The sequence below is a fragment of the Pezoporus flaviventris genome, unplaced genomic scaffold (assembly GCF_033815535.1).
Source record: "Pezoporus flaviventris isolate CSIRO_AGI_PZ_B2104156 unplaced genomic scaffold, CSIRO_AGI_Pfla_v1 ptg000093l, whole genome shotgun sequence".
NCBI classification, from domain to species: domain Eukaryota; kingdom Metazoa; phylum Chordata; class Aves; order Psittaciformes; family Psittacidae; genus Pezoporus; species Pezoporus flaviventris.
In genome coordinates, this window is record NW_026892641.1 from 2,340,459 (window position 1) to 2,366,264 (window position 25,806).

The 25,806-nt window shown below is 51.4% G+C and overlaps 1 protein-coding gene across 4 annotated transcripts in view; it reads left to right on the forward strand.

Moving 5' to 3' along the window:
• The window catches only part of NECTIN1 (nectin cell adhesion molecule 1), a 92,115-nt gene that overhangs the window by 18,332 nt on the left and 47,977 nt on the right, over window positions 1-25,806 (forward strand). For all 4 annotated transcript variants that reach the window (XM_061476122.1, XM_061476123.1, XM_061476125.1 and 1 more), the window contains exons 2-4: window positions 23,265-23,615; window positions 24,249-24,551; window positions 24,983-25,100. In XM_061476122.1, the coding sequence (XP_061332106.1) occupies window positions 23,265-23,615; window positions 24,249-24,551; window positions 24,983-25,100 (772 nt within the window). The remainder of the gene's footprint in view (window positions 1-23,264; window positions 23,616-24,248; window positions 24,552-24,982; window positions 25,101-25,806) is intronic.

The following is a 25,806-nucleotide window of genomic DNA, read 5'->3' on the forward strand; positions in this document are numbered from 1 at the left end:
TTAAATGCCTCCTGGCTTCAAGCTGACTCAAGCACACATGGGAAGCTTCTTGATGTGGATGACACCGTTCGTTGCTGCCTGGTTCTGTGTGCTTTGGTTTGTTGTGTCTTGCTGCAGCTGCCTTTGGAGGAAGGAATAGCTGTGGACGTTGCCTGTGGTCTGTGCAGGGTAGTTAATATTTAATCAGAGGTCTGGAGCTCCATTTGTTTGCTTGGCAAAACACAGAAACTGCTTTTCCTGTTGTTAGAGCTGGGCAGATAGGGGCAGGCTTTAGGGAAGGCTCAGGGTCAGCTTTGAATCAATCGATTACTTGAGGATTAGGGCTGACATCGGACAGTGACAGGTTTCCTAAACACTTCAGCTCCCAGCAAAGCACCCTGGTAAATGTCTGCAGCGACCGGCACCCAGCGTGCCCTTGGTGTGGATTATTGGGTATAGGAAAAGTCCTGCTGGCGCATGCTAACAAAGGCTTATCTTTTCATCCACTCCTCCTCCTCCTCCTGTTCTTTCTTGGGGTTTTCCTCCAGGTCTTTTCACATGGTTGGATTCTGCTCCTGAGGATGCAGGGAGGAGGCGAGAGGAATAGCCTTCCCGAAGCAGGATCTAGCTTTCTTAGGAAGCCTTCCCTCTGGCTTTGTTGGTATTAGGGATCCAGCCCCTTTACCGCTCTTAGTGTGCTGCAGACTCCGAGGGGAGAATGCCTGAGCTTTGATTCTCCATTAGCAATTCTTGCTGCCTTCAGAAATGTTTCTACAGTTGGACTCCATGGTCAGGCTGTCTGGAGCATTGCAGCACTTTTCTTCTTCCGATTCTTTCAAGTTGAGCTCAGAGAAGAGAAGAGAAGAGAAGAGAAGAGAAGAGAAGAGAAGAGAAGAGAAGAGAAGAGAAGAGAAGAGAAGAGATGCACAGGCTTTTAAGAGGGCTGTTGCCAACCTGGAAGATGGTGGCTGTAACATTTGTAGAGCAGTATCCAGGAATGCTCCTTGTCCCAAGCCCTGAACCTAGTGCAGCAGCAGAGGCTGGTCTGCAGCATCCTGCCTCTTCTGGTCCCTGTGGAGTTTTTATGGCCCCTTTTGTCCTTTCTTATGGGAAAGACACTGGCACACCAGCCTTAGGAATTTGCTGAGCCCCTCTTCACATCAAAGTACATGGTATCTTTCCAGAGAGATAGGAGTGAACCCTGCCTGTACGCAGAGCCAGCCAGATCACCAGCACTGTGTTAGCAGAGAGCTCGATCCCTGCTTGATGGATCCTCTCCTTCTGCAGAGCACAGCTCCCAAGTTGGAGCCCGATTGCTCCAACTGTTGGTTTGGGACTGCTGTAGGAACTTGGCAACCCGTGGGGTTCTCCGGTATATTTTGCAGTGCCTGGTGTCTGGATTATCCCTTGAGACTAAGGACTGGGATGGCCAAGACTTAGCCAGCTGGTGTTTTCATTGTGTAGGAGGGCACGGTTTATTTGTGAGGCGGACCAAGCACCAGCATGTCAGCTCTGTTGCCTGATGGCCAGAACACCACGTCTGCTAAAACACAGCGATTGTATTAGGTCATGGAGTCCATCGGTTCACCTCCAGGGGCCAGTGCCTTGTCAGGTCTTGTTTCTGAGGGTTTTGTGTGCTGGCCTCTCGGTGGACAGTTATGCAAAGGATGGAGACCTTGCTTCTGCCCCTGTTGATCAAAACACTCCCTGCTGGGGCTGGCTGAAGCATAGTTAGCTTTATGAGCTTTTCCAGCCTCACCTTGCGCCGCCACATCCATCAGTGTAGAGGGGATGCTCAGCACAGGATCCAGCCCGCAGCCCTTTCTGCACAAGCCCAAGGGGATGCAAGGGTTGCAGGATGGGGTTAATGCTCTGCCAAGGCATCCTTTGTTCTGGGCAGGCTGTTGAGGTTTGGAAATGGAGTGCTAAGAAGCAAACACCGCAAAGTAGATACGTCTGCACTTTCTGATGCTGATTTTCAGTTTCAACAGCTGTTCCCATTGGAACAGACGAACATGTACTCCGGCTTAGTAGGAGTCAATTAAAAATAAACCGAGGGAGAAGGACTGGTGCTGGAGCCCAGCGACGCTCGTCGGACATGAAAGTTGCATCCTTTCAAGCCTGGATTTTCACTCCAATTTGCCACAGGCAGCAGGATCTAACTCGGGGCTTTCATTAGCATAGAAATGCTGTCGGTTGCTCTGCATTCCTGGCCCCATCGCTTTGTTCGTGCTCATGGCAGGAGCAGTGATCAAACCACCTCCCCGCAGATCTCCCCTCCCCCTGCACACCCCGGGTCCAGTGCACATTCCAGGCTGGGAATGGCTGGTCCAGCACTCCCTTTCCCTTCCTTCCTTTCCTTTCCCTTCTCTTCCTTTCCTTTCCTTTCCTTTGTGATGGACAGGTCGTTGCATCATCACACTGTCAGTGCAACAAATACATCTGGGTTACCCCTGCCTCTGTCTCATAGCCTGGCTGTTCAGGAGGGCAGGAGGGGGTGGCAGAGAGAAGAGGTCAGGCATCATTTTACAAAGGCTGGATTGAGCGTTGGGCCAAAACACATCATCTTTAAGTGATGAGTCAGAAATGTGATCCCCAGGCAGCGTCAGTTTTCACAGAGGGGTGTTTTGCAAACAGAGAAGAAAAAAGACAAGTGCTTTGCTTAGAACTGTGGGCAAGAACTAAGCTCCTACTGCCAAGGAGGCTCTGGAGGAGGAGGTAGGTTCAGCCCATGTTCCCCTTGTAGCTTGTGATTTGGGCTGCCCGTGTTAAGACCTGTTAAGGAGGCCAGCACTTCCTAAGTCACTGTGGGAGGAACAGGCTCACCTGAAATTGGGTCTCCAGCTTGGAAGACCCGATTAGAAAACCTTTCTTTGCTCCCTTTAGCAAACCTAGGCCAAGGTCCCCTGAGCATGTGTTTTGAGCAGTTGGTGGTTAAGTTGCTGAATGATCAGCAGCAGGAGCTGTGTTTCCCATGAGGGGCTGCTCATGCAGGCAGGGTTTCTACTCCTCTCATCTTTCTGCCACTGCAACTGTAGGAGCCAGTTCAGTAGCTTGGCATCATGTTCTGGAGATGCTGGGCTGCTTCACAGAGTGGGAGATGGAGCCTCCTTCTGCCCTTCCCTGCTTCTCTCAATCCCTCCTTGTGCCTTCCAGCGTTTTTAGTAGTGTGTTTGTGTGATGGGAAGAGAGAACACGAGTGTGGGAAATGAAATACATGGAATCGGGCCATGCAGACGGGGCATAGCAGCATCCCGGCGTGGTGGCATCCCAGCACTCGGTCTGGTTGTGCACAGAAAGATGAGGATAAGAGCAGCAATGACTGTGCAGAAGCTAAGCCATCGCCTCCCTTTCAGCTGCTTGTGCTCTCTGGGGGTAATTCCCAGCAGTGTTTCCTCCGGGACAGAAGCAGAGGACAATCCAAGCCAAGTGACCTGGCTGGCGTCCGCACTGCAGGAGTTACTCTCCGTTCGTCTTTAGAGTGATGATTATGGGGTTGATTATGAAAGCTGAAGTCTCCTGAGTGCGTCTGGCAGCAGCTTATGTGGTACTTTCAGTCGCTGGGAGGCCTTGCACCCTGCTTGCACTTCTGCTCCTGTTAATGCGTTATTTAACATTGCTATGGGCAGCATCCCGCAGTCCCAAGGGATGCCAGAACATGCTGATGAATCCTCTGGCTTCATCCCCTGGCATTATCAATGAAAAAGCCATTTGTCCTCAATGTGTACACTGAAAACCTGTCAGCTCATCTTTTTTTTCTTCATCACCTTCAGTGCATGAAGGCCTGGGACTCTATTTGAAATCTATTTGAACAATGGCTCAGAGGTTTCACAGTGTCTTGGTGAGGTTTCGTAGCCTGTGTATTCAGTCAGCGACTTCACTGCCTCCCTCAAGATCTTTTGCTCTGTTTCTACCTCTTTGTGAAAAACAAAGGCAAAGGATCAAGCTCAGTTTTCAAACAAGCACACTGCATACTCGGGCCCAATCCTTCCTTGGCAGGCAGGGGCAAACAAGAGCAGCACGGGCTCTTTGCTGAGTTGTGGCAGGAAACTCCTATCGTGGTGCTTCCAGTTGCTGCGTGCCTTTGCATCCGTGTGCAAGTGCAGATGTTCCAAGGCAGGGAAGGTTTCTGCAGTGAGATGGGGTGAGGTGAACCCGCTCAGCTCTCCCCTTCCCACACACTTGGCTCCCTGTGCGCCGTTGCAGAGCTTTGCTGCTCTAAATTTGTCAGGATGCTCTGGCTGGCAGCAGAGAACAATGCTGCTGTGTGCAGAGGTGCCGGGAGGGCAGAGCAAGAGACGATGCCGTGGGTGGCAGGAAAGGAAAAGAGAGAGAAAGTGCAAGTCAGGTGCATTTGTGCATGGTCCTGAGCCTGACGCTCTGCTTCCCTTCCTCCTGGGAAGGCAAAGCTGAGAGACGGAGTGGGAGCTTCGCAGCCAGCTCTGTGCTGCTGCCCTTGACACGCGAGAGGGAAATCACTGTGCTGGCAGGGACCCCAAGGCAAGCAGTTCCAGCACAGCTTGCCTCCCCTGCATGCCATCCCCCGGGAGAAGGCACGGATGCTGCCAGCAGGCCCTGGCACCACGGCTATGCTGAGCGGTTCCAAAGAGAGCCCCGGGCTTTCCTTGGTGCAATATAGCCCTGGCTGGATGCGTGCTGGAGCTGGTTGTCAGTGGGGGCTGGTCACCAGGGCACCCTGCGCAGCATCTGCATCCCAACAGGGTAGTGTGGGCTTAATAATACAGTACTTAATAAAGCACGGATGAAGGTGCTGTGCCTTCTGCTGTGTTCCAGCCCACAGCAGCTCCTGCACGAATGAGGTCAGGCCAGGAAGCCCTATCCCTGCTCTCCTCCTGCTCTGCCCAGCTGCTCCGCGCTGAGCTGTGTCTCCAGGATTTCTCATTTATGGGCTGGGTTTCTCTTTTGGCTGCTTTGTTTGCTGGGGAATAAATGACACAATCAGCCGGGCTGATCTTATGTGTTGGGAGGGAGGAGAGGATTGATCCAGATCTTCATTGCTGCTGCAATCAGCTTTAGCCGTTCCCAGCATCGGGGTCTGTAGAGATCATCCTTGGTAGGGAGCCCGAGACCCTACTCTGCCTGCAGGGAGGGGAGTTTTAGTGGGAGCACGACCAACCCCAGTGTCATGGCGTTGCTTCCCCAGTCTTACAGCCCTCTCCTTTCTCCCCACTGCAGTGCACATCGCTGTGAGCAGGCACAAACCAGCCCGTGACTTCTTCCCTTCTTGTTCTCTTTGTGCTGGCTTGCTCCTCGTCCCATAGTTCTGGGGGACACTCCTTCCTCGCAGCTCCTGGCACCCTGCCTCTCCCCGTATCTCACACCTAGTGCTCCTATTTGCTCAGTTGTGCTATGGTTGGAGGGTAAAGTACAGGGAACAAGCACACTGCCTGCCCGCCTGTGCCTGCCATGCATGACAAGCTGCTGCGGTAGCCATAGCCCAATGTGGGATAGAGAAGGTGGGTAGGGAGCCAGCGTGGGAGAAAAGGGCCTGTGTATAAAATATTCCAAGTGGGGAAAATTGGCGTGTTTGCTAATGCTGCAAAGGAGGCAGCCTTTTCTCAAGCCCTAGGGCAGATAAGCAGGCAATAAAGGAGAGAAAAACCACTAGAAATGAGATCCGCCAAGCTGACGGCCCAAGCAAGCTGAAACTTGCCAGGTGAGGAGGCTTGTTCCAGAGTGGGAAGGGGCAGATTCCCAGTCAGGACTGGCTCTGTGCAGTCCCTTTCTCATGGTAATGGAGCCCAGGGTTTCCAGGAAAAGCTGGGCTCCCTGGAAGGGAATTCTGCCCCCAACCCTTAACCTGGACTTGAGGCTGCTCCAAGCTCGAGGACGGCGGTGAACCCCGTTTGAAATGCAAGCCCAACCCAACGTCTTTCTCTGCAAGTCACAGTTCACAGAGCTTATCTGGGTCCTGTCTGAAGCCACGCTGGGGCTAATTTACAGTGACAGTATAAAAGCAGGCTCAGTCTAGCAGCACGCCAGGACCTTTCACTTGTGCTCAACTATGGAGAGCCCACCAGAATAGGAATGAGAAAAGGAACCTTTCTGGTGGGTCCTGCTGTGACAGCTGGGTTTTGCCTCTGCAGAAGACTCATGCCAAGTAGCACCCCACTACCAGGCTCCACTGGTCCTTCCCCTGTATCATAAGCAGTATTTATAGATGTCCTCAATTCTCACACCAGAGCAGCTGTATTTAGCCTTCCACCCTTATTGAGGCTGGAACTGGGGAGGGCCATGGCTTTCCTGTGCTGAACCACCCCTGGAAGCCAGAGTACATTCCTCAACAAGCCAGCACAGACCCCCTCTGTCGACACGCACACCTCTCCCTGCTTTGCACATAGGTCCCAAGTGACAGGGACTGATTCCATGGCCCTTCTGCTTTCCCGCTGACGTTTCTAACTACAGCTGCATCTGCGGGGCAAGTCGGAGCAGGCAGCCCGGTTTCTTGTTGGACAGGCTTTGTGCTCTGGGAGAAACGGGGAGCTTGGCTGCAGGCTTCACCTGGGATGGGAGTTGCGTGGCTGTGGCCTAGGAGAGGGAGAAGGGGATGTGTTGTAACCTGCTGCCCATTGCTCCCCTTCTCCCCGGTTCCCTCGCAGGGTTTTGAACTTTGGAAATGTCCCTGCAAAAAAAGTAAGGCGTGAAATGGTGCCAAACGGAAGCAAAGGCGGAAAAAGGGGAATAGCAGGAGCAGGTGATTCTGTCTTATGGGAGTAAACTTGCTGGAGCGTGAGCACTCAGCACCTGTTGAGGCTGTATGGTTGGAGGCATAGGGATGCAGCCATCCCCCATGAGCTAGTGCTCCAGGCTCTGGAATGAAATAGCTTGTAGCCTCCTGTCCTCTTGGGTAGCTCAGGCAAGGCCTTAGGAATCCACTATCCTTTTGTCTTTCTCTGTTTCAGCCCCCTTCCTACATGCCTGCAGAATGCCTCTGCCCAGACACAACAGATGCTGAAGGGCAAGACTGGAACTACTCTAGATACAATCTCCATTTTGCTCAAGGGTCATTAGTTACCTTGATGATTAAATACAATTAAAGATCCGTAAGACCTTTCTGATATCAGAGCCTTTAGCAAGGGCAGCTTTTAGGAACCTTCCCCAACAGTAAAACAAAAGAAGGAGAGAGACCAGTAAATCAGGGAATCCCAATTAAAATCCATGCTTAGCTCATTAACCTAATTACACATTGTGTCGCGCTAGCATCAGCTCCACGGAGGGAGAAGAGAGGCAGCAATGGGGGCAGGCTAGTTCCCCCGTGCTAACTATACGAGGTTGTTTGCATTAGATCTCTATTGTTTCTCTGCCTGAGAAAATGGCCTTTGTGGGGGATTCGTAGCTGGGCTGCGGAAGTTGAAAAGCCTTTGTGCCAAGCCCTGAAAGGAGGAGTGCATCCATGGGAATAGAGCGTGGATTCCTCTTCCCAAAGCGTGCTTTCTGCACATGCACCGCTCTGTTGTCAGATGGCTCCCCCAGTGCTAGGCAGGAGCAACCCACACCCAATACACCTCATCCCCACCAGTGGAAGGAGGGGTGAACAGGGTGATAATGGAATTGAGGAGGAGAGGGGGTGGCTGAGGAAGGGGGAAAGGGAAGGGGTCGATGCTGAGCATGGATGCTTCAGCTGAGGCAGGCTCCTTTGCTGCAGTCGAGGCTGAAGCACATCAGCCCTCCGTGACTTGCGGCTTGCTCTGCAGGGAGCCGCCTGCTGTAGTTATCTGCTGTGGCACCAGACATCCCTGGCTCTTCCCTCCTCCCCCTTTTCCACAGCAGGACATCAGGTTGCATGAAAGCCTCCCTTTCACCCATCCTAAGGGCCAGGATCCTCCTCTCAAAGCAGTTTATATCCCCCCAAGGTGCTCCCACCCGTTACTGGGGAGGGAAGAGGGAGACGTGGTGTCTTGGCAGCACGTCTGTCCCACTGAGCAAGGGAAGGGGACGGGAACGTTTGCAGGCCCTGTCTCTGCAGGTGACTCATGGAGCTGTGGTTTTCCCACCCCAAAGTCGGAGGGCTGGATCCCGCAGCTGCGTTGAGCGTGTTTCGCTGCCTACGTGTCTGTGTTCAAAGGGATGGGGAGGAGGAGGCAGGCTCCGGCTTGTCCTACCCATAACCAGTCGAATTTGGGGAAGCAAGTCAGAGCTCGAAGAGGTCAGGGTGCGGCTTCCCACATGACAGGGCCATACTGGAGACCCCGAGTCCTGTGGGACCAAGCCGTGACTTCCCTAGTACGGAGGGAGAAGGGAAGGAGGCAAGGAGCCAAGAAGACATGCTGCCCTCAGCAAAGCAGCTTCATGTGGGGTCCGTGCAGCTGAGCCATTGCCAGCTGGGAGGGGACAGGTTTACCCTGGGGAGCATCACTGTATTCCATGGATCTGCAGGGATTAAGCAGCCCTCCTTGGGAAGGAGGCAAGGGAAGAGCAGGGGGGGGGGGGGGGTTAGGGATGTGCAGGAGTGCCATAGAGGCACAGCACAGCTTGCCAAGCAGTATGCCATGTATGGGCCGTTTGAGCCTCTGGTGAGTGACTTCACACAGGGACAGGGCAACCCAGCAGGGAAACAGCCATCCCTGCTTTGGGAAGAGCTGTTGTTCAGCACTGGCTCCCATCTTAGTCTCTTGGGAAAGAGCTGTTCCTTCCCTTCCCTCTGCCCACATATAAACACACCCAAACACCATTTTCTTCCACATGGGTATGCTGTGGGCATTGAGGAAGATGGCAGGGATACGAGGGGACCAGAAGCCATGGGTAACTACTGGGAATTGGGTAGGGCTAGGTAGGATTGGGACAGATGGACTCAGATAAGCAGATGGAGCCCAGAGGTGCAAGCATCCTGCTGGGTGGGCGAGATAGGATCATGACAGTGAGTCCCCTTGCACATCTCAGTCCTGCGTTCCTCCTATAAAGCCTGAGCCATAGTGAGAGTGGTAGACCTGGCACCACTTTGTTTGAGGACAGTGTGTGAGAACTGTTTCTGGGGATGACACATCCTGGACTATACGATGATCTCCTGAAGCTCTAGGGCTCAGAGAGTGGGATCTGCCTCTCTGCAATGGCAGGAATGGGAAAGCAACAGCTTCAAACCCTGCTGAAGTCATGGTTCCTGGGATTTTGCAGGGCGTGTTGTAATCCGGATGGGAGGTTTGCAGTTGCAGTGCTCTGGGATCACAGGCATTGCCCCAAACCAAACAACGGACTCGAGGGTGCAGGAAAGAAGTTATCCCCATTGCTATCAAACTGTAGGCCAGCGCTCACAGAAGAATTTAATCTAGCTAAAGATCAGCAGGCAGCCTTCCTGAGACATCCCAGCCCCACTGGGACAGCAGGGCTTGCTTTACACATTGACCATGCTTTGGCTGGTGCTCTGCTTACAGGTAATTAAAATGGCTTAACCCTGCAGCCCAAACAGCTGCCTGCAGATAACTTGTCTTTATGCCCAAGGGACCCTTACCTCATTGTCTGCTCCAGAGAACCCCTTAACTGCAAGACATGTTTGGAGGATACAAGGATTTCATTACACAGCGAGAGAGTGAAGGCAAAACTCAAAATACCTTTTCCCAGGATCAGGGCAATGGAAAGAAAAGGCACAAGAGAAGAGAAAAAACAGGTCCAAGGGATGTGAACGAGCAGAGGATTTGGAGATCCTACAGTAGGAGCATTCGCAGTCTGATTTCTCAGTTAGGCCAAGCATATCAGGAGTATTCCCAGAGCAAACAATGCAATTACTTTAGATTCACACTATGCCAGTCGGTTGTCAGGCCTGAGGTTCAGACTCCCAAAGGGTCCTGTGCAGACTTGCATGTAAGCTGTTGTGCTTTCCCAAGGGATACGGAAGCTCGGAGGGAGAATGCCACATGCACTTTTCTGAGGACAACTGTAAACTTCCTCTTCCTCTTGGGCTTCCTGTTGCTTCCCTGTCTGAGTCCTTCCCTTGAGGAGATCCACAGCAAAAACTCCCAGTCCTGTTCTTAGTGCTTGTATAGCCCAGAGGGATGAAAATAGCCCTGGGGATAAGATTGGGCTGCCCTTTCAGATCGCCTTCAGCTCTGCAAAGAGGCAGTTGTTTTCCATGTGAGGGGTGTTATTTGTTTCTGATGGGATCTCTGCTGAGGAAGGTGTGTCTCTCCCCTAAATGAAGTCTCTTCATTTCCCTTTGGGGCACGTCATTCTTATCCTCTTGCGCTGTTTCCTCCATCTCTGCCCATGTGTTTTGCTGGGTCTGAGCACAGGGTGACTTCGGGTGCAGAACCCATCACCCATTCTTGCTTAGGCAGTTCCAGTGTGGATCGATCTGCTCGCCACACTATCGATCTGTTGAGAGCTCAAGTCCAAAGACCTGTTTCTTCTGGCTGTTGGATGTGGTGCTGTGACAGCATCAGAAGCAGTCAGTTCTCAAGTTTGGTGCCTTTCCAGGACTGGGAAGAAACTTAGCTTTTGGTTTAATTAATGATTCTTTCATTTCATCCAACTGGTGGGTAACTGGCAAGGCACCAGTCTGTGCCTTGCAGCAGTATTCCCCTTGCTTAAACCAACTGTGCTGCTTAGCACAAGTGGAGTCTTTTACTTAGAATGACTGTGCCATTTTCCAGTCCCTGAGCTTACCTTTAATGAGCAAGTTAAGCTATTCCTGCGTGGCACTGTGCTGTGCCAGAGGACACGTCCTGCTCCGCTCTGTCTTCACACAAGGTGACAACATGCCTTAAAACCGATGTGTTTCTGCCCACCTTTGCCTCTTCTCAGAGTCTCTGCAGCCAAGCACAGCCCCTGAAACCTCTGCCCTTAACTGGATTGACCCTTTGAACCCTCTAACCCCCACACTAATAGGAGTTCATGACATCTATCTACTTACCTTTCTTTTCCCCCGCCCACACTGAAGTATCTGGGTACCTTGGGTACCTTACTGCCAGTATTGGTTTGTGGCATCCAGGTGACATCAACTCTTTTTGCAGGATGGGAGAATTAATGTTCAAACAAGTTAAGGAGCTTCTTTTAATCTCTTTTCCCTGGTTTCTTTTTTTTCTTGTTGCATTCATTTAATACCCATGTGGATATTTCTGGAAGTCTTTCTCCAGTTCTATTCTGGTCATTTTTTACCGAACTGGAGATGGGACTTTTTGTCCTCTTTTCTTTTGCTGTTAGCTATTTATATCCTTCCGTCCATCTTCTTACGTAGTCAAGCGTCCAGATGTGTTGTATCTGTCACCTTGGTGCCTAAGCAACAAGTAAAGATGTTTCTTAACAGATGTTAGCTCAAGCAATGCCTGCTCTAGAGCAGGGGTGACAAACAGGTGACAGCCTGTGAGCAATTCAAGCCCAGCTGCCATGCCCAGAGGTGGTGAAGCACCGAGGGGAGCCCTGGCCAGGCTTGTCCTATCCTTCTGTGGAGCATCAGTACACCAGGGGAGGTGTGGATTCATTCTGCGCAGCTCCTCCCTCCCTTGTGTGATGGTTATCAGTGTTTCTAGGACCACGCATGATAGGTCAGGAAACTCCATCACATCTGACCTACAAGTCTCCCTGCTTCTGCTTACAGTGCTTTGGCACCAGAGCCATTTTCCCCATCGTGATGGGGAGCAGGGCTGCTCTTGTGTGGTGCTGTGGTAATTGGGGAGCATCTGTCCTTGGTAAAGTTTGGCTTTAAAAAGGTACAGTGTTCCGCAGGAGCTGTGTCCGTATTGTCACGTCTGCTGAAAAACGCAGTAGTCTGGTTTGTGTTCTCTCTCCTGCTTCCCTCCCCACCCCAATCTGAAAAGAACACGAGTTCTCTTAAATAGCCTTCCATGTCGCTGTTAGCAAGTGGGAAGACACAAACAGCAGACGGAGGAGGAGGTGGGCACAGCAGGCAGGTGGAGGGTGGGAGCAAATCCGTCTGTCAGGAAGGAAGAAGGAATGGAGTCCAGAGGGACACGCATCGGAATGGGGCACCCTGTGGAGCGGGGCTGCGCGGTCCCATCCTGTGCTGTGTGGATTGTCCCAAGTCCCCAGTTGACTCCTAACCCAAGGACATGAATCCAGATGGATTGGAGCTGAGAGTGGGCTGTGGAAATGAAGGTGGGGAGATGCGCAGGCAGGCGGGAGGTGCTTTCTCTTGGGGTGTGAGAGCTGTTGGGAAGGTCGGTTGTGGAGATGGCTAACACACAGAATAGGCTTGCAAGTGGGGACGTTGGGTGTTTCAGAATGAGTTTTCCTTCTGCTTTTGAAACGAACTGAAAATGTCCATGGGAATGAAATTTCAAAGGGAAATTTTGGCCTGGCTTGCTCCAAAATGTGCCATTGCATTACAACCAAAGCATTTCATTCTGGTTGTGGTTCCGGTCAGTGTTTTACCATATTCCATTTGAAAGAGAGGAGAGTCCAAAAGGATAAGTTGTTCTACAATGAGTTTAATAAGACTTAAAACAAGAAAACCCTTTTTTTGACAATGGGAAAAGCTAAAACCACAAAAAAAGGAAACATTCAATCCCAAGGCTGGCCAATGCAACCTTATCAAAAGGCTTTTTATTTATTTAATTGCATTTTGCCAAAATCAGCACGTTCCAGAGGACAGCTTTGGCTTGGACTAAATGGCACTTTCCATCAGAAAAAACATGCCGTGTTGGAAGATTTTCCACTAGATCTAGTGCTTTTTTCCACATGCTCTCCATTTTTGTGGCCACTTCGTCAGCCCCTGGTTTCAGCTAGGATGAAGCACACAGGAGCCCCGAGAGAGCAGTTGACCTCTTGGTCTTCGAAGACCACGATGATTCACTGGAGCTCTCCACAGTGGCATAGAGGGAAATACATCTGCCCCTCCGAGCAGCCAGCCTTTGGAGCACAGCTTAATGCTCTGTAAGGAGACAGGGAGCCTAGTGCTGATGCAGTTTCAGCAGAAGTCAATAAAATAGCTATGAAAGTCAAAGAAATATGGCAATTAAGGCCAAGCGAGCTATTTAACCCTCGGTCTATGGGCCTAGTTTCTCCAGTGTGAGGCTGAAAATGGAATGTTGACTTTCGGCTTGCTCCATCCTGTCTACTGTTAATAGATGCTTGTGGGGAACTGATTGCTTTTTGGTTCTGGCTTGTTTCTCATGAATCTAGAGTTAGGGAACAGTTAGGTTTAGAGCCTACTATTGGGATTCAGACCTGCAGCTCCCATCACAGTTGTTGGTATCCCAGCCTTCCTACTCAGGCATCCCCAGATGGGGGAAAAAGCGGGACGTGCAGAGAGAGACCCCAAAACCCAGCCCAAACAGCAGAAACCCAATATAGATGCTGATGCATCCATCAGACTCTGGGTGCTGCATAGCAGAAATGTCTCACAGGATGTGTATGAAGGGACATCTCTATACCTGGGCATAGGAGGCCCAATGAGTCACTCAGCACAGCCTGTCGTTCCTCCTCCTGAGTGACATTTGTCATCGAATTCCCCTGAGTGTTACATCACAACCCACCTCCTCCCTGGGGCTACCTGGAAGCACAAAGCTGCCTTGTTTGAGGAGGGGATAATAAGGTGCCAAGAAGCCCTCATTAACTCAAAGTCTCCCATTACCCCTGCTTGTCCCACCAGAAAGACCAAGCCTTGCTCCCATTGAGGTACCCAAAGGGAAATGCAGTGTGGTCCCCATTTTGTAAGCTCTCTGCAGGACAAACCATCTTCTTCCTGCAGAAGTCCCTTTGAACTCCTCCTCCTCCCGACTTGCCCTCTGCTCTGGGCTAAGTGCTAAATGTCTTCACAGTGCAGTGAGCCCTTGCTGACTGCCCTCACCTTTCTGTGGGGGTAAGAGTGGATAACACCATGTCGGGCTCCCTTGCCATCCCCAGGAAAGCAAAGCCACTGCCCCATGTATCCCAGAGCTGTGTAGCAGGCAGGAGCGTGACCCCCTGTGGGAGGCCTCCTCGCTGCCTTCCTCCCCCACTTCTGATGCTCATCACTGGGGCCAGACCAGGCTGCCTTTAATGGGTGGTCTTGCCACTTGTTTACAGTTTTGAGCCTTACAAGCTCAGCAGGCTCCTAAGACCCCCCTGCGCAGGCGTTCTGAAGCTCAGCAATCATTCCCCAGACAGCCTGGATGGAGGCTGTGACCTTAATAGATAGAGTGATGCATCTCCATCCTGCACAGAGCCTGTGTCTCTGCCAGCCGCCCTCCACTCAACCCCACCATCTGCTGCGAGGTCTGGAGTCAACGGGACTCCCAGGCACCCAAATCTGGCCTGTTCACGTGTCTCTTCTCACTGATGTGGCATTGCTGCTGAGCTGTAGCGGGCTGTGCCAGGTCTAAACCTGGGCTAGGAGCATCAGCAGCCACTTTCAGCAGGCAAGAGGTGAGGCAAACCTGCAGTGCTCCTTGGGGCAGTGGGGAATGGGATTGTGGAGCTGGCTTTGCTCAGAGGTTGAACGGGACACTCACCATCAGCCTCAGTGGCTCTCATAGTTTCTGGCGTGTTCTTACACAAAATGACATAGATTTGGTTGCAGCCAGTTTGCTCCTTGAGAAAAACATGAGCTGCATTTTGGGAGCCTTTAGTCTAGCTGTTGATGTGGATAATGTTTTAGTTTTGCTCCCAGGCGCTGTCAAGAGAGTTAAGTTTTCCACTTCATCTCCCTTGGTTGGTTTCCTCAGCCATAAAAATGAGGGTGACCTCTTCTGTTTGCATGAGTGGTAGGTGGGGCTGTGAGGCCTCACCACAAATGCCTCCATACCTGCTTCCTTAGGTGAGAATTGTCACCATAATATGCAGATACCCACATCTAAACCGAGCCATTCAAGTGAGATTGCCAGTGCTTGCTTGGGTGGCCTTGGGCACATCTCTTTGTCATTCAGCACCTCTGATTTCCCCATCCCTGAAAGCAGGGGTAATGATACTTTCCTGCCTCTCAGGGTGCTGGAAGATTAATTAGTTACTGTTTGAAAAGCCTTTTGAAGATGCAAAGCTTTTCATAAAGATGAAGACTTATGCCTACAGGTGGGGCCCAGGTAGAACTAAAGGCTGGTGTCTGTCCCTCTGCAATGTGGAGATGGTAGATCCGGGAAGAGGTTAAATTAGTTCCCTGCACAAGGACTTGGTGATAAGAAAGCTGAGCAGCAGCAGGCTGGGAATAAGGCAGGGCACCGAGATAGGGTTTATATGTACACACTGTTCTTGACAGCCTGTTATTCATGGGCAGGAGGCCTTAAACAGGTCAAAGTCGGGAGGTCTGAGTCTCTTTCACTTTTCCTTGGACAAGATCATCATAGAAATACAGAATGCTTTGGAGTTCGAAGGGACCATAAAGATCATCTTGTTCCAGACCCCCTGCTATGGGCAGGGACACCTTCCACCCCTAAAGAGAGAGGCAGACGGCTGGCAAAGGGTGTCTGTCCATTGCATCTGTTTGGTGCCATGTTTGCACTTACGTTGTTTGCAAAGCTTTTGCCTAGTTGTCAGCTCTGATGGGTCATGAGCCGCCAGAACATGGATCACATTTTTCTGGTCACATAAAAATTGTGTTGTTTCTGTGCCCAAACAAATTATAGTAGAACAGAGCACGGCATTCCCACTTGCAGGAGTAGGAAACATTTTCCTTTAACTTAAGGAGATAGTGCAATATCAGCAATACATTATATACTAAAAGGATAATGGGAAGAAAGACAAGAGGAAAGCGAGACCACAGTCACAAAGCCGTGACCGGTTAGCATGCATTTAAACTGTAGAAAAGTGGGACTTTTGGTCTTCTTCACAGAAATTGCAGGTCTGGTCAACACCAGCATGGTTTGGCAGGCAGAGGTGCATTTTTCACCATGTCTTGGGCGGAAGACCAGAGGGTTTGTGTCCTTTGGTAATTTCCCATGACCTGGCATCTACCCCTCTGATAAAAGAGGCCTGATTTGAGTGAGGGCAGAGAGAACCAGGGGCTGGTGGGGGCAGCCAGCTTAGGGCTGCCAGCCATTAACCCTGGCGCTGAAGTCACGCCTGAGTCAGCAGAGTTTCGGCTTTGTCGCGTTCCCATTGTGGAGGCGAGTGAGTCACGACCGGCCGAGCCCTGAGAGCTCCCCGGCTTCCTGCTCTGAGCTGTCAGCCCAGGGAGGGAAGGAAGGATCTGCTATTCCCTCTTTCTGTGCCATCGAGTTTATTTTTGTTTGTGTTGAATCTCTTCAGTCTCCAGTTCCTCCCTTTCGGAAATGAGGCGCTCTATGGGTTACTATCTTGATCCCCTCTTCACAGCTCTTCATTAAATCCCTCCTCCTTAGCACCTGGAGAGCTCTAATAGCGAGAATATTTAGCCCTGGACCTGGACTCCTTGAACGACATCCAAGGCAACAAGAAGTCCAAGAAGGAGGCAGGGCAGAAAAAATACTCATGTACGTTTGGGGACTGAGCCCATCAAGATAAGGTCTCGGGACAGTCTCAGCTTAATTAGCTTACCCCTGCTTAATGCTTCAGCATTCCCCCCTCCTCCACACTTGATTTTCCAGCTGTGCTGTTTTTTTCTGCCTTTGCTTCCCCACCCAACCACCAAATAAGCATTGGCTCTGACTGTGGTCCTCTTTCCCAGTCTTCCCTCTTGTTTACAGCTCAGAGTTGGTAAGCGAGAAGACTCTGGCTTTTTCCTTGCTGGCAAGCAATAAGATGGCTCTTGAGAGAAGGGTCTTCGATTTCTTTGCTCTTTGCCCACCCTTGTATTTTCGTGGCCTGCTGCCTGCTTTCCCTAGTGGAGAATTATGATCCTGGGCGTATCACCGATGCCCCTCCAGAGGGAATAGTGGCTAGGGATGAGAAGGTGCAAGTGATGTTGGAGAGCCACAAAAGGGGTAGGAACTGTTGTAAAATGGAAGGAAGGCAAAGTCAAAGAAACAAGCCTTGTAGACCCAAGTTGAGAGGCAATCCTCTCCTGGCTTACTGAGACAGGTAGCAGGGGAAGAGGGAGCTGTGAGTTAGCTATAGTGAGTTGCACAAGGCCACAGGGGATAGGAGATGACGGTCTTGTGAAGCCAGGCACCAGATAGGTATGAGTAAGAGCTCGCAGTGGGAAAAGAGCTGAAGGGAAAGGCTGCGTGGATGGGAAAGTGGTCCCAGTGCCGGTACATGTCAGGTGGAGGCTGGGGGCAGCCGGGTTCGCTGCTCAGGTGTGTGGGAACTGGCAGCTCTTGCCCAAGGATTAGCCGACATGCTTGCGGGGCGGGGCGGGCAGCGGAGCCGGCTCCTCCGTGGTGACTGAGGAGCCTTTGTGCTTTGTTGCTGAGCATGGGGTTTCACAGCTTTATTGCAGGAAGGCCTTTCCCAGTGCTGTGTCAGCTCTTTCAGCTGCTCTGCCAGCCCTCCTGCGTTTGCCATGGGGCATGTTCCCCTCCTTGACTTGGGGGGGGGGGGGGGGAAGCAAAGCATCTGTGTGAAAGCCAGGAGAGGTACAGCACGGAGTGGAAGCCGGGAGCAAAGGCAGGAATCGTTGTTCCGTTCCCACTCCTCTGGTTGGCAGCCCTTTTCCTAGAGAACGAGAAGGTTGGCTACAACTGAGAGCGTTCACAAAGCAGAAGCACAGACAGCAAGAGCTAATGGTCCAGCCTGGTGTTCATCTCGGCTTTCCGCTGTCTGTTTGATCTGTGGCCAGGCTCACCCTGGCGTCTGCTTTTCTTTCATCTATTTCTGTGAAGAACGCCTGGGACAAACATGGCCTCGGTGTTATTTGGGGCCTTTGTGTGAATCCCAGTGGTGGCTCAATGAATAGACCTTCCACACCTTAACAGAGAGCAAGTGGAGCGTCAGTGGATCAGGCCCTTTGGGGACGATCTTTTATTGAAGAGGATCCTGAGGCTACTTTTAGCTTCATTTATCCTAAGAGGAAATAACTGCATAGGCAGAAGGCAACCCTGCTTTATCCCAAAGGCATCTCCACTGCCCTGTCCCAGCAGACAGCCAGTGAAGAGACCTCACTCAGTACAAGCCATTGACTGGACCTCAGACAATAACATCTCTGCTGTTGCTGCTGCCTGCTGGTTCTGAATATGAACCAGTGACCTAGAGTAAAAGACCTTGTGTTTCCCATTTGCAAGCCAAAGCCAAGCCCGTTGGTTCTTTTTTGAGAGGGATTTGGATGGAAGCCAGACGGGCCAGTGTGCACACTGCCATTTCCCATTCAGCTCCCATAAAGCTCCCAGCTCTCAGCTTGGGGAAGGGATGCTTGGGTGTGCCCCCACCCGATCACGGTGTTATCTCAGGCCTTTCATGTGCAGCCATGTCACCTGGAGCTATAATCTTGCCACATCTTTTGCATTCGTCTTCTTTCTGAGGCCCTTGTGTTGGAAACTCAGTCTTCCTCTTCTAACCCCTCTGGTGTACAAGCTCCACAGTGAGTGGGGCAGAACTGAATCAGTGCATGACAGTGAGACCTCCAGTGAAAGTCTGCTGCTGCAGGAAGTGCATGCTGGTGAATCACTGGAGACCACTCCTTCGTTGCAGTTGGCTGCAAGCATTGACTAAGCAGGGTGAGGCAAGCACTGTGCTCTTTTGGAAGAGCAGCAGAGTGCTGATTTGAATGCCTGGCAATCAATACAAAGTCTCTCTGGCAAGAGGACAGGTATTAACCCCAACATCTTGGCGCAGCACCAGCTCAAACCTTTGCTTCTTGCCACCTGAAATTCCCCTGCTGGGATTTAGGACCTTCTTTCCCATTTCCCACCCTGCCTAACACACCTGCAGCATTCCTCTGGGCTGTTGGAATCTGGTTGCGTTCTGCTCCACAAGGGCTGTGTTTCAGACCTTGGTTTCCATGTAAGAATAAGGGAGACTTGGAAGGTGAATTCAGAAATGCCAGCAAATGCTTTTTGTAAGGTCCAGCTGCTGTGACCTTCAGTTTAGTTATATAAGTGATGCAAAGACTATCAGTACTGATTCCTCTGACTTTTGCATCAGCCGTGATATTGCCACACTGAAGGGTGCCTCATCACGCTTGCTGCCAAGGGCTGTTTCAATGCCCTTGGGGTGAGATGAGTATCAGGGAACAGGAGGGAGAGAAATTGGTGAGAGGCTCAGCCGAGGCAAGGTTGTGCAAAGCAGCGTGGAGTTCACATGGTTCTTAACAAAGAGGCATTGATTGGAGGCTTGCTGTTGTGACAGAGCTCGCCAAGGCCTGGAGATCATTTCCAGAGCTTTCTATATGGGGGAGCAAGAACCAGATTTACAAGTGTGGGAGCCTTGATGTAATAACAGCACCTTGTGGGCTTTTAGGAGAAAGGGTTTTCAGGTTCAAGAGCCACAAGCTGCCACTTCATCTGCTCCCTCCCCAGCGCCCCTCACGCCCAAGGAGTCCAGACCTCCCTTCCCAGCCCATTCCCTGTGCCGCAGGGCACCTTGAGTTCTGCATGGTGCCCCCAAGGCCTTGGGTGACCTAGTAAATATCTGGGTTTGGGATCGTGGGGAAAGGCATCAGTGCAAACCACTTCAGAGGCCCAGGTGGAGGAGTAGGATCTCAGAGGTCTCCACTAATGAGGTCTTGGCACCAGCATGTCTTTGGCACTCATCTGGGCCTTTTTTATTGCTTTTGGTCCTGAACAAAAGCTAACACCAAGAAACTAACGAGTAAAACACACCTCGGCAAGCTTCAACCCATACACCTAACGCTTCCGTGTGTGCTGGCTGCCCCTTGGGAGGTATCAGAGTGGATTGGTGGGCACTGGGAGATCTGGCATAGGCACCCCAAATGGGAGGATGTATCCGAGCCTTTTCCCTGCCACACCGACCACACCGATCCTTGAGCAAAGAAGCAGCAAGGCGAGCCCCCAGCGCTGCACATCCACGCGCACCCTGCTTACCATGTTCAAGGCTCTCCAGAGGTTGATTAGGGATTTTATTTTCTCCTCCTCTCCCGGCCTTGCACGCTCATTACCATCAATTATCTATGCGTTTGCCCTGATGAATTATTGAGTGTGTAACGGGGCGAGGGAAGACCTGCCATCCCAGCTCAGTCACCTTGCAAGCAACTGCTCCCTAGAGCATGGTGGCCGCTAGTTTGCCCTCTGGCTTCTGCTTTAGGATGGGAGCATGGAAGGCTAATCCAGCAACTTGCAAAACCCCTTTACTCCATCTGTCCCCCTTCCTCATCGCTGCTGTTGAGGTGCGGGTGTTGTTGCCCCGGTATGGAGCAGAACAATGGGTGAGCTGTTTTCCTGACGAGAGCCTTCGAGGAGCACAACAGAAAGGGTTCACCCTCTCTTGCAAAAGAGCCATGGGTTATTCAGTCACCTGGAAAGGAAACACGATTTCCGCACGGTGTTTGGGGTTTTTTGGGGGTATTTTTTGTTTGATTTGTTTTGTTCTCGTGCTGTTTTTATTCTCCCCCGTTTTCCCCTGAAGCCTTTAGAAAGTTTGGAATGTGTTTTTGTTAAAGCTGCTGCGTGTAGGAGCCTGAATCCCAGCTTTGGCAGCGTGGTGTTGCTGGCAGGCAGTACCTGAACTGGCACCAGCTTTTTCCCTAGCCAAAAGTTTGCTACACCTGGGCAGAGGGCTCTGCAAGGGTCTGGTTTGTCAGCACCAAAGCCTGCTTTTTCTCCAGTTCCTGTCCAAGCAGTCTGCACTGATGCATGGGCCCCATGGCAGTGGTAGGGTAGAAGGGGGAGAGCAGGAGTGGGAATTGTTTCCACTGCTCAAAGTCAAGAAAAATCACTTGATTTTTAAAAGGATCATTCATTAATTTGCAGGGAAATCATAGCTTGAAGAAAGGACATAGCAATGATAAGTGAGGGACTGGATTGATCTCCCTCTTGTGATGTATGTCGCATTCTCCACCAGGCTGGCTGGCAATATCCTTATTTAAGAGGCATGTCTTAGGTACCCATCCTTGGGCAGCGGTAGCCTGCATCCCGGCATAGCCTTCTGCATGCAGTGCCTATCCACAGCCCTTGCTAGGGAGAGACCAGGCTGCTGCCCTGCATGGGAGCTCTGGGGAGATGCCGGTGGCTTTCCATCCGTCCTCTCTGGAGTTCGGCTCATCCCTCGCTTTGCTGGCAAGGGAGGAGGCGCCGGGCCACGACTTCCTCCTGTCGCGAACGGGGCCTCTTTTATTGGGATGTGGAAAGCTGGGTTCAAAGGGAAGCGCTGGGGCCTGTGGGGGGTCAGGCAGCTTGTGTGGGAGCGCAGCCAGCTGCGCCATCGCCCCAGCCGTGGGCAGGTCCTGCTCCAGGGCATGGGCCCTTCATGAAAGAGGTGGGGACCGGTGCTGATGAATCCGCTCTGCTCCAGCCTTGGGAGAAAGAGGGAGTGCTGAGCACACCTACAGCAGGAGATGGGCGGCAGGTTGTTCCCAGGGCCTTTGCTACGTGATTGCTTTTGCTCTCCGGCAAGCTCCCACACGCTTTGTGAAGCTCTGAAGGCTTCCGAGCCAGACTGCTTGGCAAATGGTGTTGCTCACCTCCACGGGTGTGGGCACTTCTGCAAGAGCCTCTCACCTGCAGGGTAGAAGGAGCAGCACATGCTGCGTGTTGGAGGCATCTCCCCTCTCGCCATCCGTCTTCCTCTCATCCCAGCATAGCGTTATCTACATCCAGTGCCCTCATTCCATCAGGAAGGCTGGTGTGTGTTGGGGTCCCACAGGTCACGGGCTGGTCCGGTGTCTAATAGTCTTCATGCATGCAGGCACATGAGGGCACCAGCGCTTTGCTGTGGCTGTGAGCGGCACTGAAAGGCATTCCTGAGCACCCAGCTGCGATGCTAGGGTGTGGGGCAAACCAGCACTTGACTCAGGGAAGGGGGCAAGTTCACACAAAGCTCTAGAGACTGAGTTTCGGTCTTAACTGCTGATGACTGTGGTCAACTGATGGCGTCTCATGGCCGGGATGGATTGTTGAGGCTTGTCCTCGGGGTCATAGGCGTGGCGTGGTGGGAAGGAGAAGGGGAGAAAGAAGAGGTTTAGAGATGAGATGTGGGGACTGAGATGAGGCGGAGTGCTGCAGGCATGGTGTGAGAGGACAACATGGGAGCATGCCGAGGGGATGGTAGAGGTGATGCTTGTGGGTGAGGCTTTATGTATGCCTGCACTTGGTGTGCGTGTGAAGGTGCAGGAGGGAGACCTTGCTCAGGTTCATGTGTACATCACGGGGTACATCCACCAGGAGCCTGGGGGCGTTAAGACTGAGGAATTCATCTTGAGCTTACATGAGGAACCTGTTTGTCCCCCGCAAGAACAGAGCATTCTGAAATGCTCTGTCCCCTCAGTTAGGAGATGTTTCTCTTGCCATAGGTTTTTTCTTTGCCCAGACTTTGTCTCTTTCATTACCCTTTCATGTTCCTCCCTCTTTGTACATCTTTCTTTTTTTATTACCCCTTTCTTTTCCTTTACTCTGTCTCCCAGAATACATCCAATTTCAGATTCTGCCAGAAGCAATGAGCAAAACCCGCTTTTCTTGTTCTTACCACCTTGCTTCTGTATTGCATTTATCACATAAATACTGGTTGTATAATTACCAGAGCATTATCTCTAAACATACAGATTAGGGAAAGACACAGTGGCAGTCAAAGATGAATTTCAGGGCCAGTCTGGTGGGAGCCCTTGTACTCCAGCTGTTAGGGGAGGGATCAGCTGAGACAGAATAGCAGTCAGGAACACCAGCCGCCACTTTGCCTGAGCACCTTTCATCTTTACTCCGCAGGATAAAGGTGGAAGGTTCCTAAATGCAGCCACTTCTGGGGTTAATAAAAGGCCACAGAAACAATCTAGATTAGGCAGGTAGATCATGCAAGGTGCATGGGCACTGCTGTAAGTCTGTTCTTAGATGGGAACTATTGCCACTCCAAAATTAGGGCTGAGTCTTAGCAGCTTGCTTAATTACTGATGCATTTGCAATAGGATTAAATGGATGTCTGAGTGTGTGTTAGCATATGTTAGGATATGCTGTGCTGATAAATATCAGTGCTTTCATGAGCCTCCAGATACGCATGCTCTGCATATTTACAGCAACTGATCAAGTGTCACCCAAATTTGAAGACAAAAGGAAGGAAAGTATTATTGATCCAACCTCACGCCTTTTGGTGACCGTGAACCCCAGCATTAGGGCTGGTTGTAGTGAAGTGTAAACACCGACTGTGGAAAGGAAGGTGTTTATGAACAGGAGTGAAGCTGCAGGAGGTGGAGGTGGATGCAGGTAGTCGCAGAAGATGATGGGTGCCTGTAGCCATAGATTGGCCTCATATCAGCCATGCCGAGAAGCAGACAAATGAATAAATGAAGGAATTCATGGGCGTGATGTCCAAGAACTGTTCTTTTGCTCACTTTCTCTGTCTGAGAAGCACGGGTATATTCATGTCTTTCTGTTTTATTGCAGGGCTGCAAGCTCAGACTGTCTTAGTCAATGACACAGTCTCGGGGTTTATCGGAACAGACGTGGTCCTGCACTGCAGCTTCACCAATCCGCTCCCCAATGTGAAGATCACGCAAGTGACGTGGCAGAAAGCCACCAATGGCACCAAGCAGAATGTGGCCATCTACAACCCTGCCATGGGGGTCTCCATCCTCTCGCCCTACAAAGAGCGGGTGACTTTCCGGAATCCATCCTTCAAAGATGGCACCATTCAGCTCTCCCGGCTAGAGCTGGAGGATGAGGGAGTTTACATCTGTGAGTTTGCTACCTTCCCAGCCGGCAACCGGGAAAGTCAGCTCAACCTCACTGTGCTGGGTAAGAGTCGTGTGAGCCATTGCCTCCAGTTAAACAGATCTGGAGGAGCCTGAGACTCATTTCCTGGCAGCTTAGGGCAGAGGTGAATCTTGGGTGTGAATTGCACCTATGGTGATCTTTCAGGTTGACTATAAAGAGGCGAAGAGCAGGGAGGTCAGGGTAGGTGGTTCACTGAGCTCTCACAGGAATGCCTCTTCCTCTTTCCAGGCCTCGGTTCCCCTGCCTCTTAAATGCAGGAGTGATAACAGTGACCTGGTCCCTAAGGGAGTGGTGAGCCGTAGTGAGCCGGTGGCTGTCAAGAGAACAGAGAAAAGACAACAGAAAGATCCTATGCACAAGTAGAGCTTGTCCGTGGAGCTTAGGTTGTGAGTGCATAGATGCCACCCACAGCGTGCGTGATTCATTTGCTCTCCAGTTTTGGTTTCTCATTCAAGCATAGCGCTGAAAACCTATGGCAGGAAAGGACTGACTTTCCATGGTGTATCTGTGCCTCTAAGGGACCTCCACCATTCTTTCTGCAGAGTAGGTTGCTGGTGGTTTTCAGCAGCAGGCTCAGTGGTGCTTGATGTCTCTTGGGCGGTAGCATTGCTTTCCTAACCCTTTTCTTCTCCTCCTTTTTGCAATTCCTTGCAGCCAAGCCCACAAATTGGATGGAGGGCACCAAGCGGCCACTTATTGCTAAGTCTGGCAGGACAGAAAAGATCTTGGTAGCTACCTGCACCTCCTCTAATGGGAAGCCTCCCAGCACTGTCACCTGGGACACCAAGCTCAAAGGGGAAGCGGAGTTCGAGGAGATCCGGAACAGCAATGGCACCATCACCGTGATCAGCCGGTACCGGCTGGTGCCGAGCCGGGAAGCCCACCGCCAGCAGCTCATGTGTGTGGTCAATTACCAGCTGGACCGCTTTACCGACAGCATGACCCTCAACGTGCAGTGTAAGTGAGCAGGGGCAGGGCTGGAGAGAACGCTCCATGGCCAGGCCCTGGGGTGGAGATAAACCTGGCTAAAAAGGGGGTTGTTCTGAATGCAAGATGCTGGCCTGGTGCAAGGGTTGAAGTAGGGGCTGCTCTCTCCTTCTGGAGAGTGAAAGCTGAAGTGACGCCTGGAATAATCATATGCTTTCTCTTTCTTCTTCCCCTCTCTGCCTCTGCCATGTCCCTTTCTTCCTCCTCTTCTCTCTCTCTCTCTTCTTCATTCATCCTCTCTCACATTCCTTGTCCCATCATCTTCCCCACCTTTCAATCTCTCTCCTTCTGGCACCTCTGCCCCCTCCTCTCTTCCTACTTAATTTTCTCCCTCTTCTTTTTCCATGATTCTTTCCTCTCCTTTTCCCTCCTGCCCTTCCATCTTTTTCATCCCCTTGCAGATGAGCCAGAAGTCACTATCGAGGGGTTTGATGGCAACTGGTTCCTCAATCGGAAGGATGTGAAGCTGATATGCAAATCTGATGCCAACCCCCCAGCTCACACCTATGAATGGAAGCTGTAAGTGTCTGCAGTGCTACTCCTCTGAGCAGCACATATGATCTTCAAACAGGGACAAGGAAACCTCAGTCACCCTCTGGTCAGTTAGGGCCTGGTCACATTACTGTCAGTGATGATGTCCAAGGTAAAACCTGTGTATGTGAGGGGAGAGCTGGTCAATTGCAGCCTCAATACCCTGGATAACTTCCTGTTCTCACCCCACTGGAATAACATCCTGCTGTGGTGATGTGAAGCAGCTGAGATATGACAAGGTGAATAATTTGCCCAGCACCAGTCAAGTGAGTCAGTAGGAGAGCTGAAAAAGAACCCAAGGGTTCCCTTCCTTAAAGGGGCACAAATAGCACCAAAATTATCTCCATGTCAAAAAGCCTTTCCCTGGGATCAGCCCCAGCAGTGAGCAGGAGCTCCCCCTTGGAACGCTCATCCTCCTGTGACTGACATTAAACAGAAGCAATTCCCGATCCTTCAGGGTTTCAGCTTTTGGTTTGAACGCACTAAAGGGATTGAAGAGTGAGTGAGGGGTGTCTGGGGAGTCGGATGGGAATTGATGCAACCAGGTGTGGTTCTCTCTCCCTCTTTCTTTCTAGAGGCACTCGTGTAGCTTTAAAAAAGAAAGATCAAATGGATCCTTTCTTCTTTTCAGCTGGCATTTGTCATCAGGAAAGAGGCTCTCAAAATGGCTTTGTAAGGAGCTAGGCATATTCAC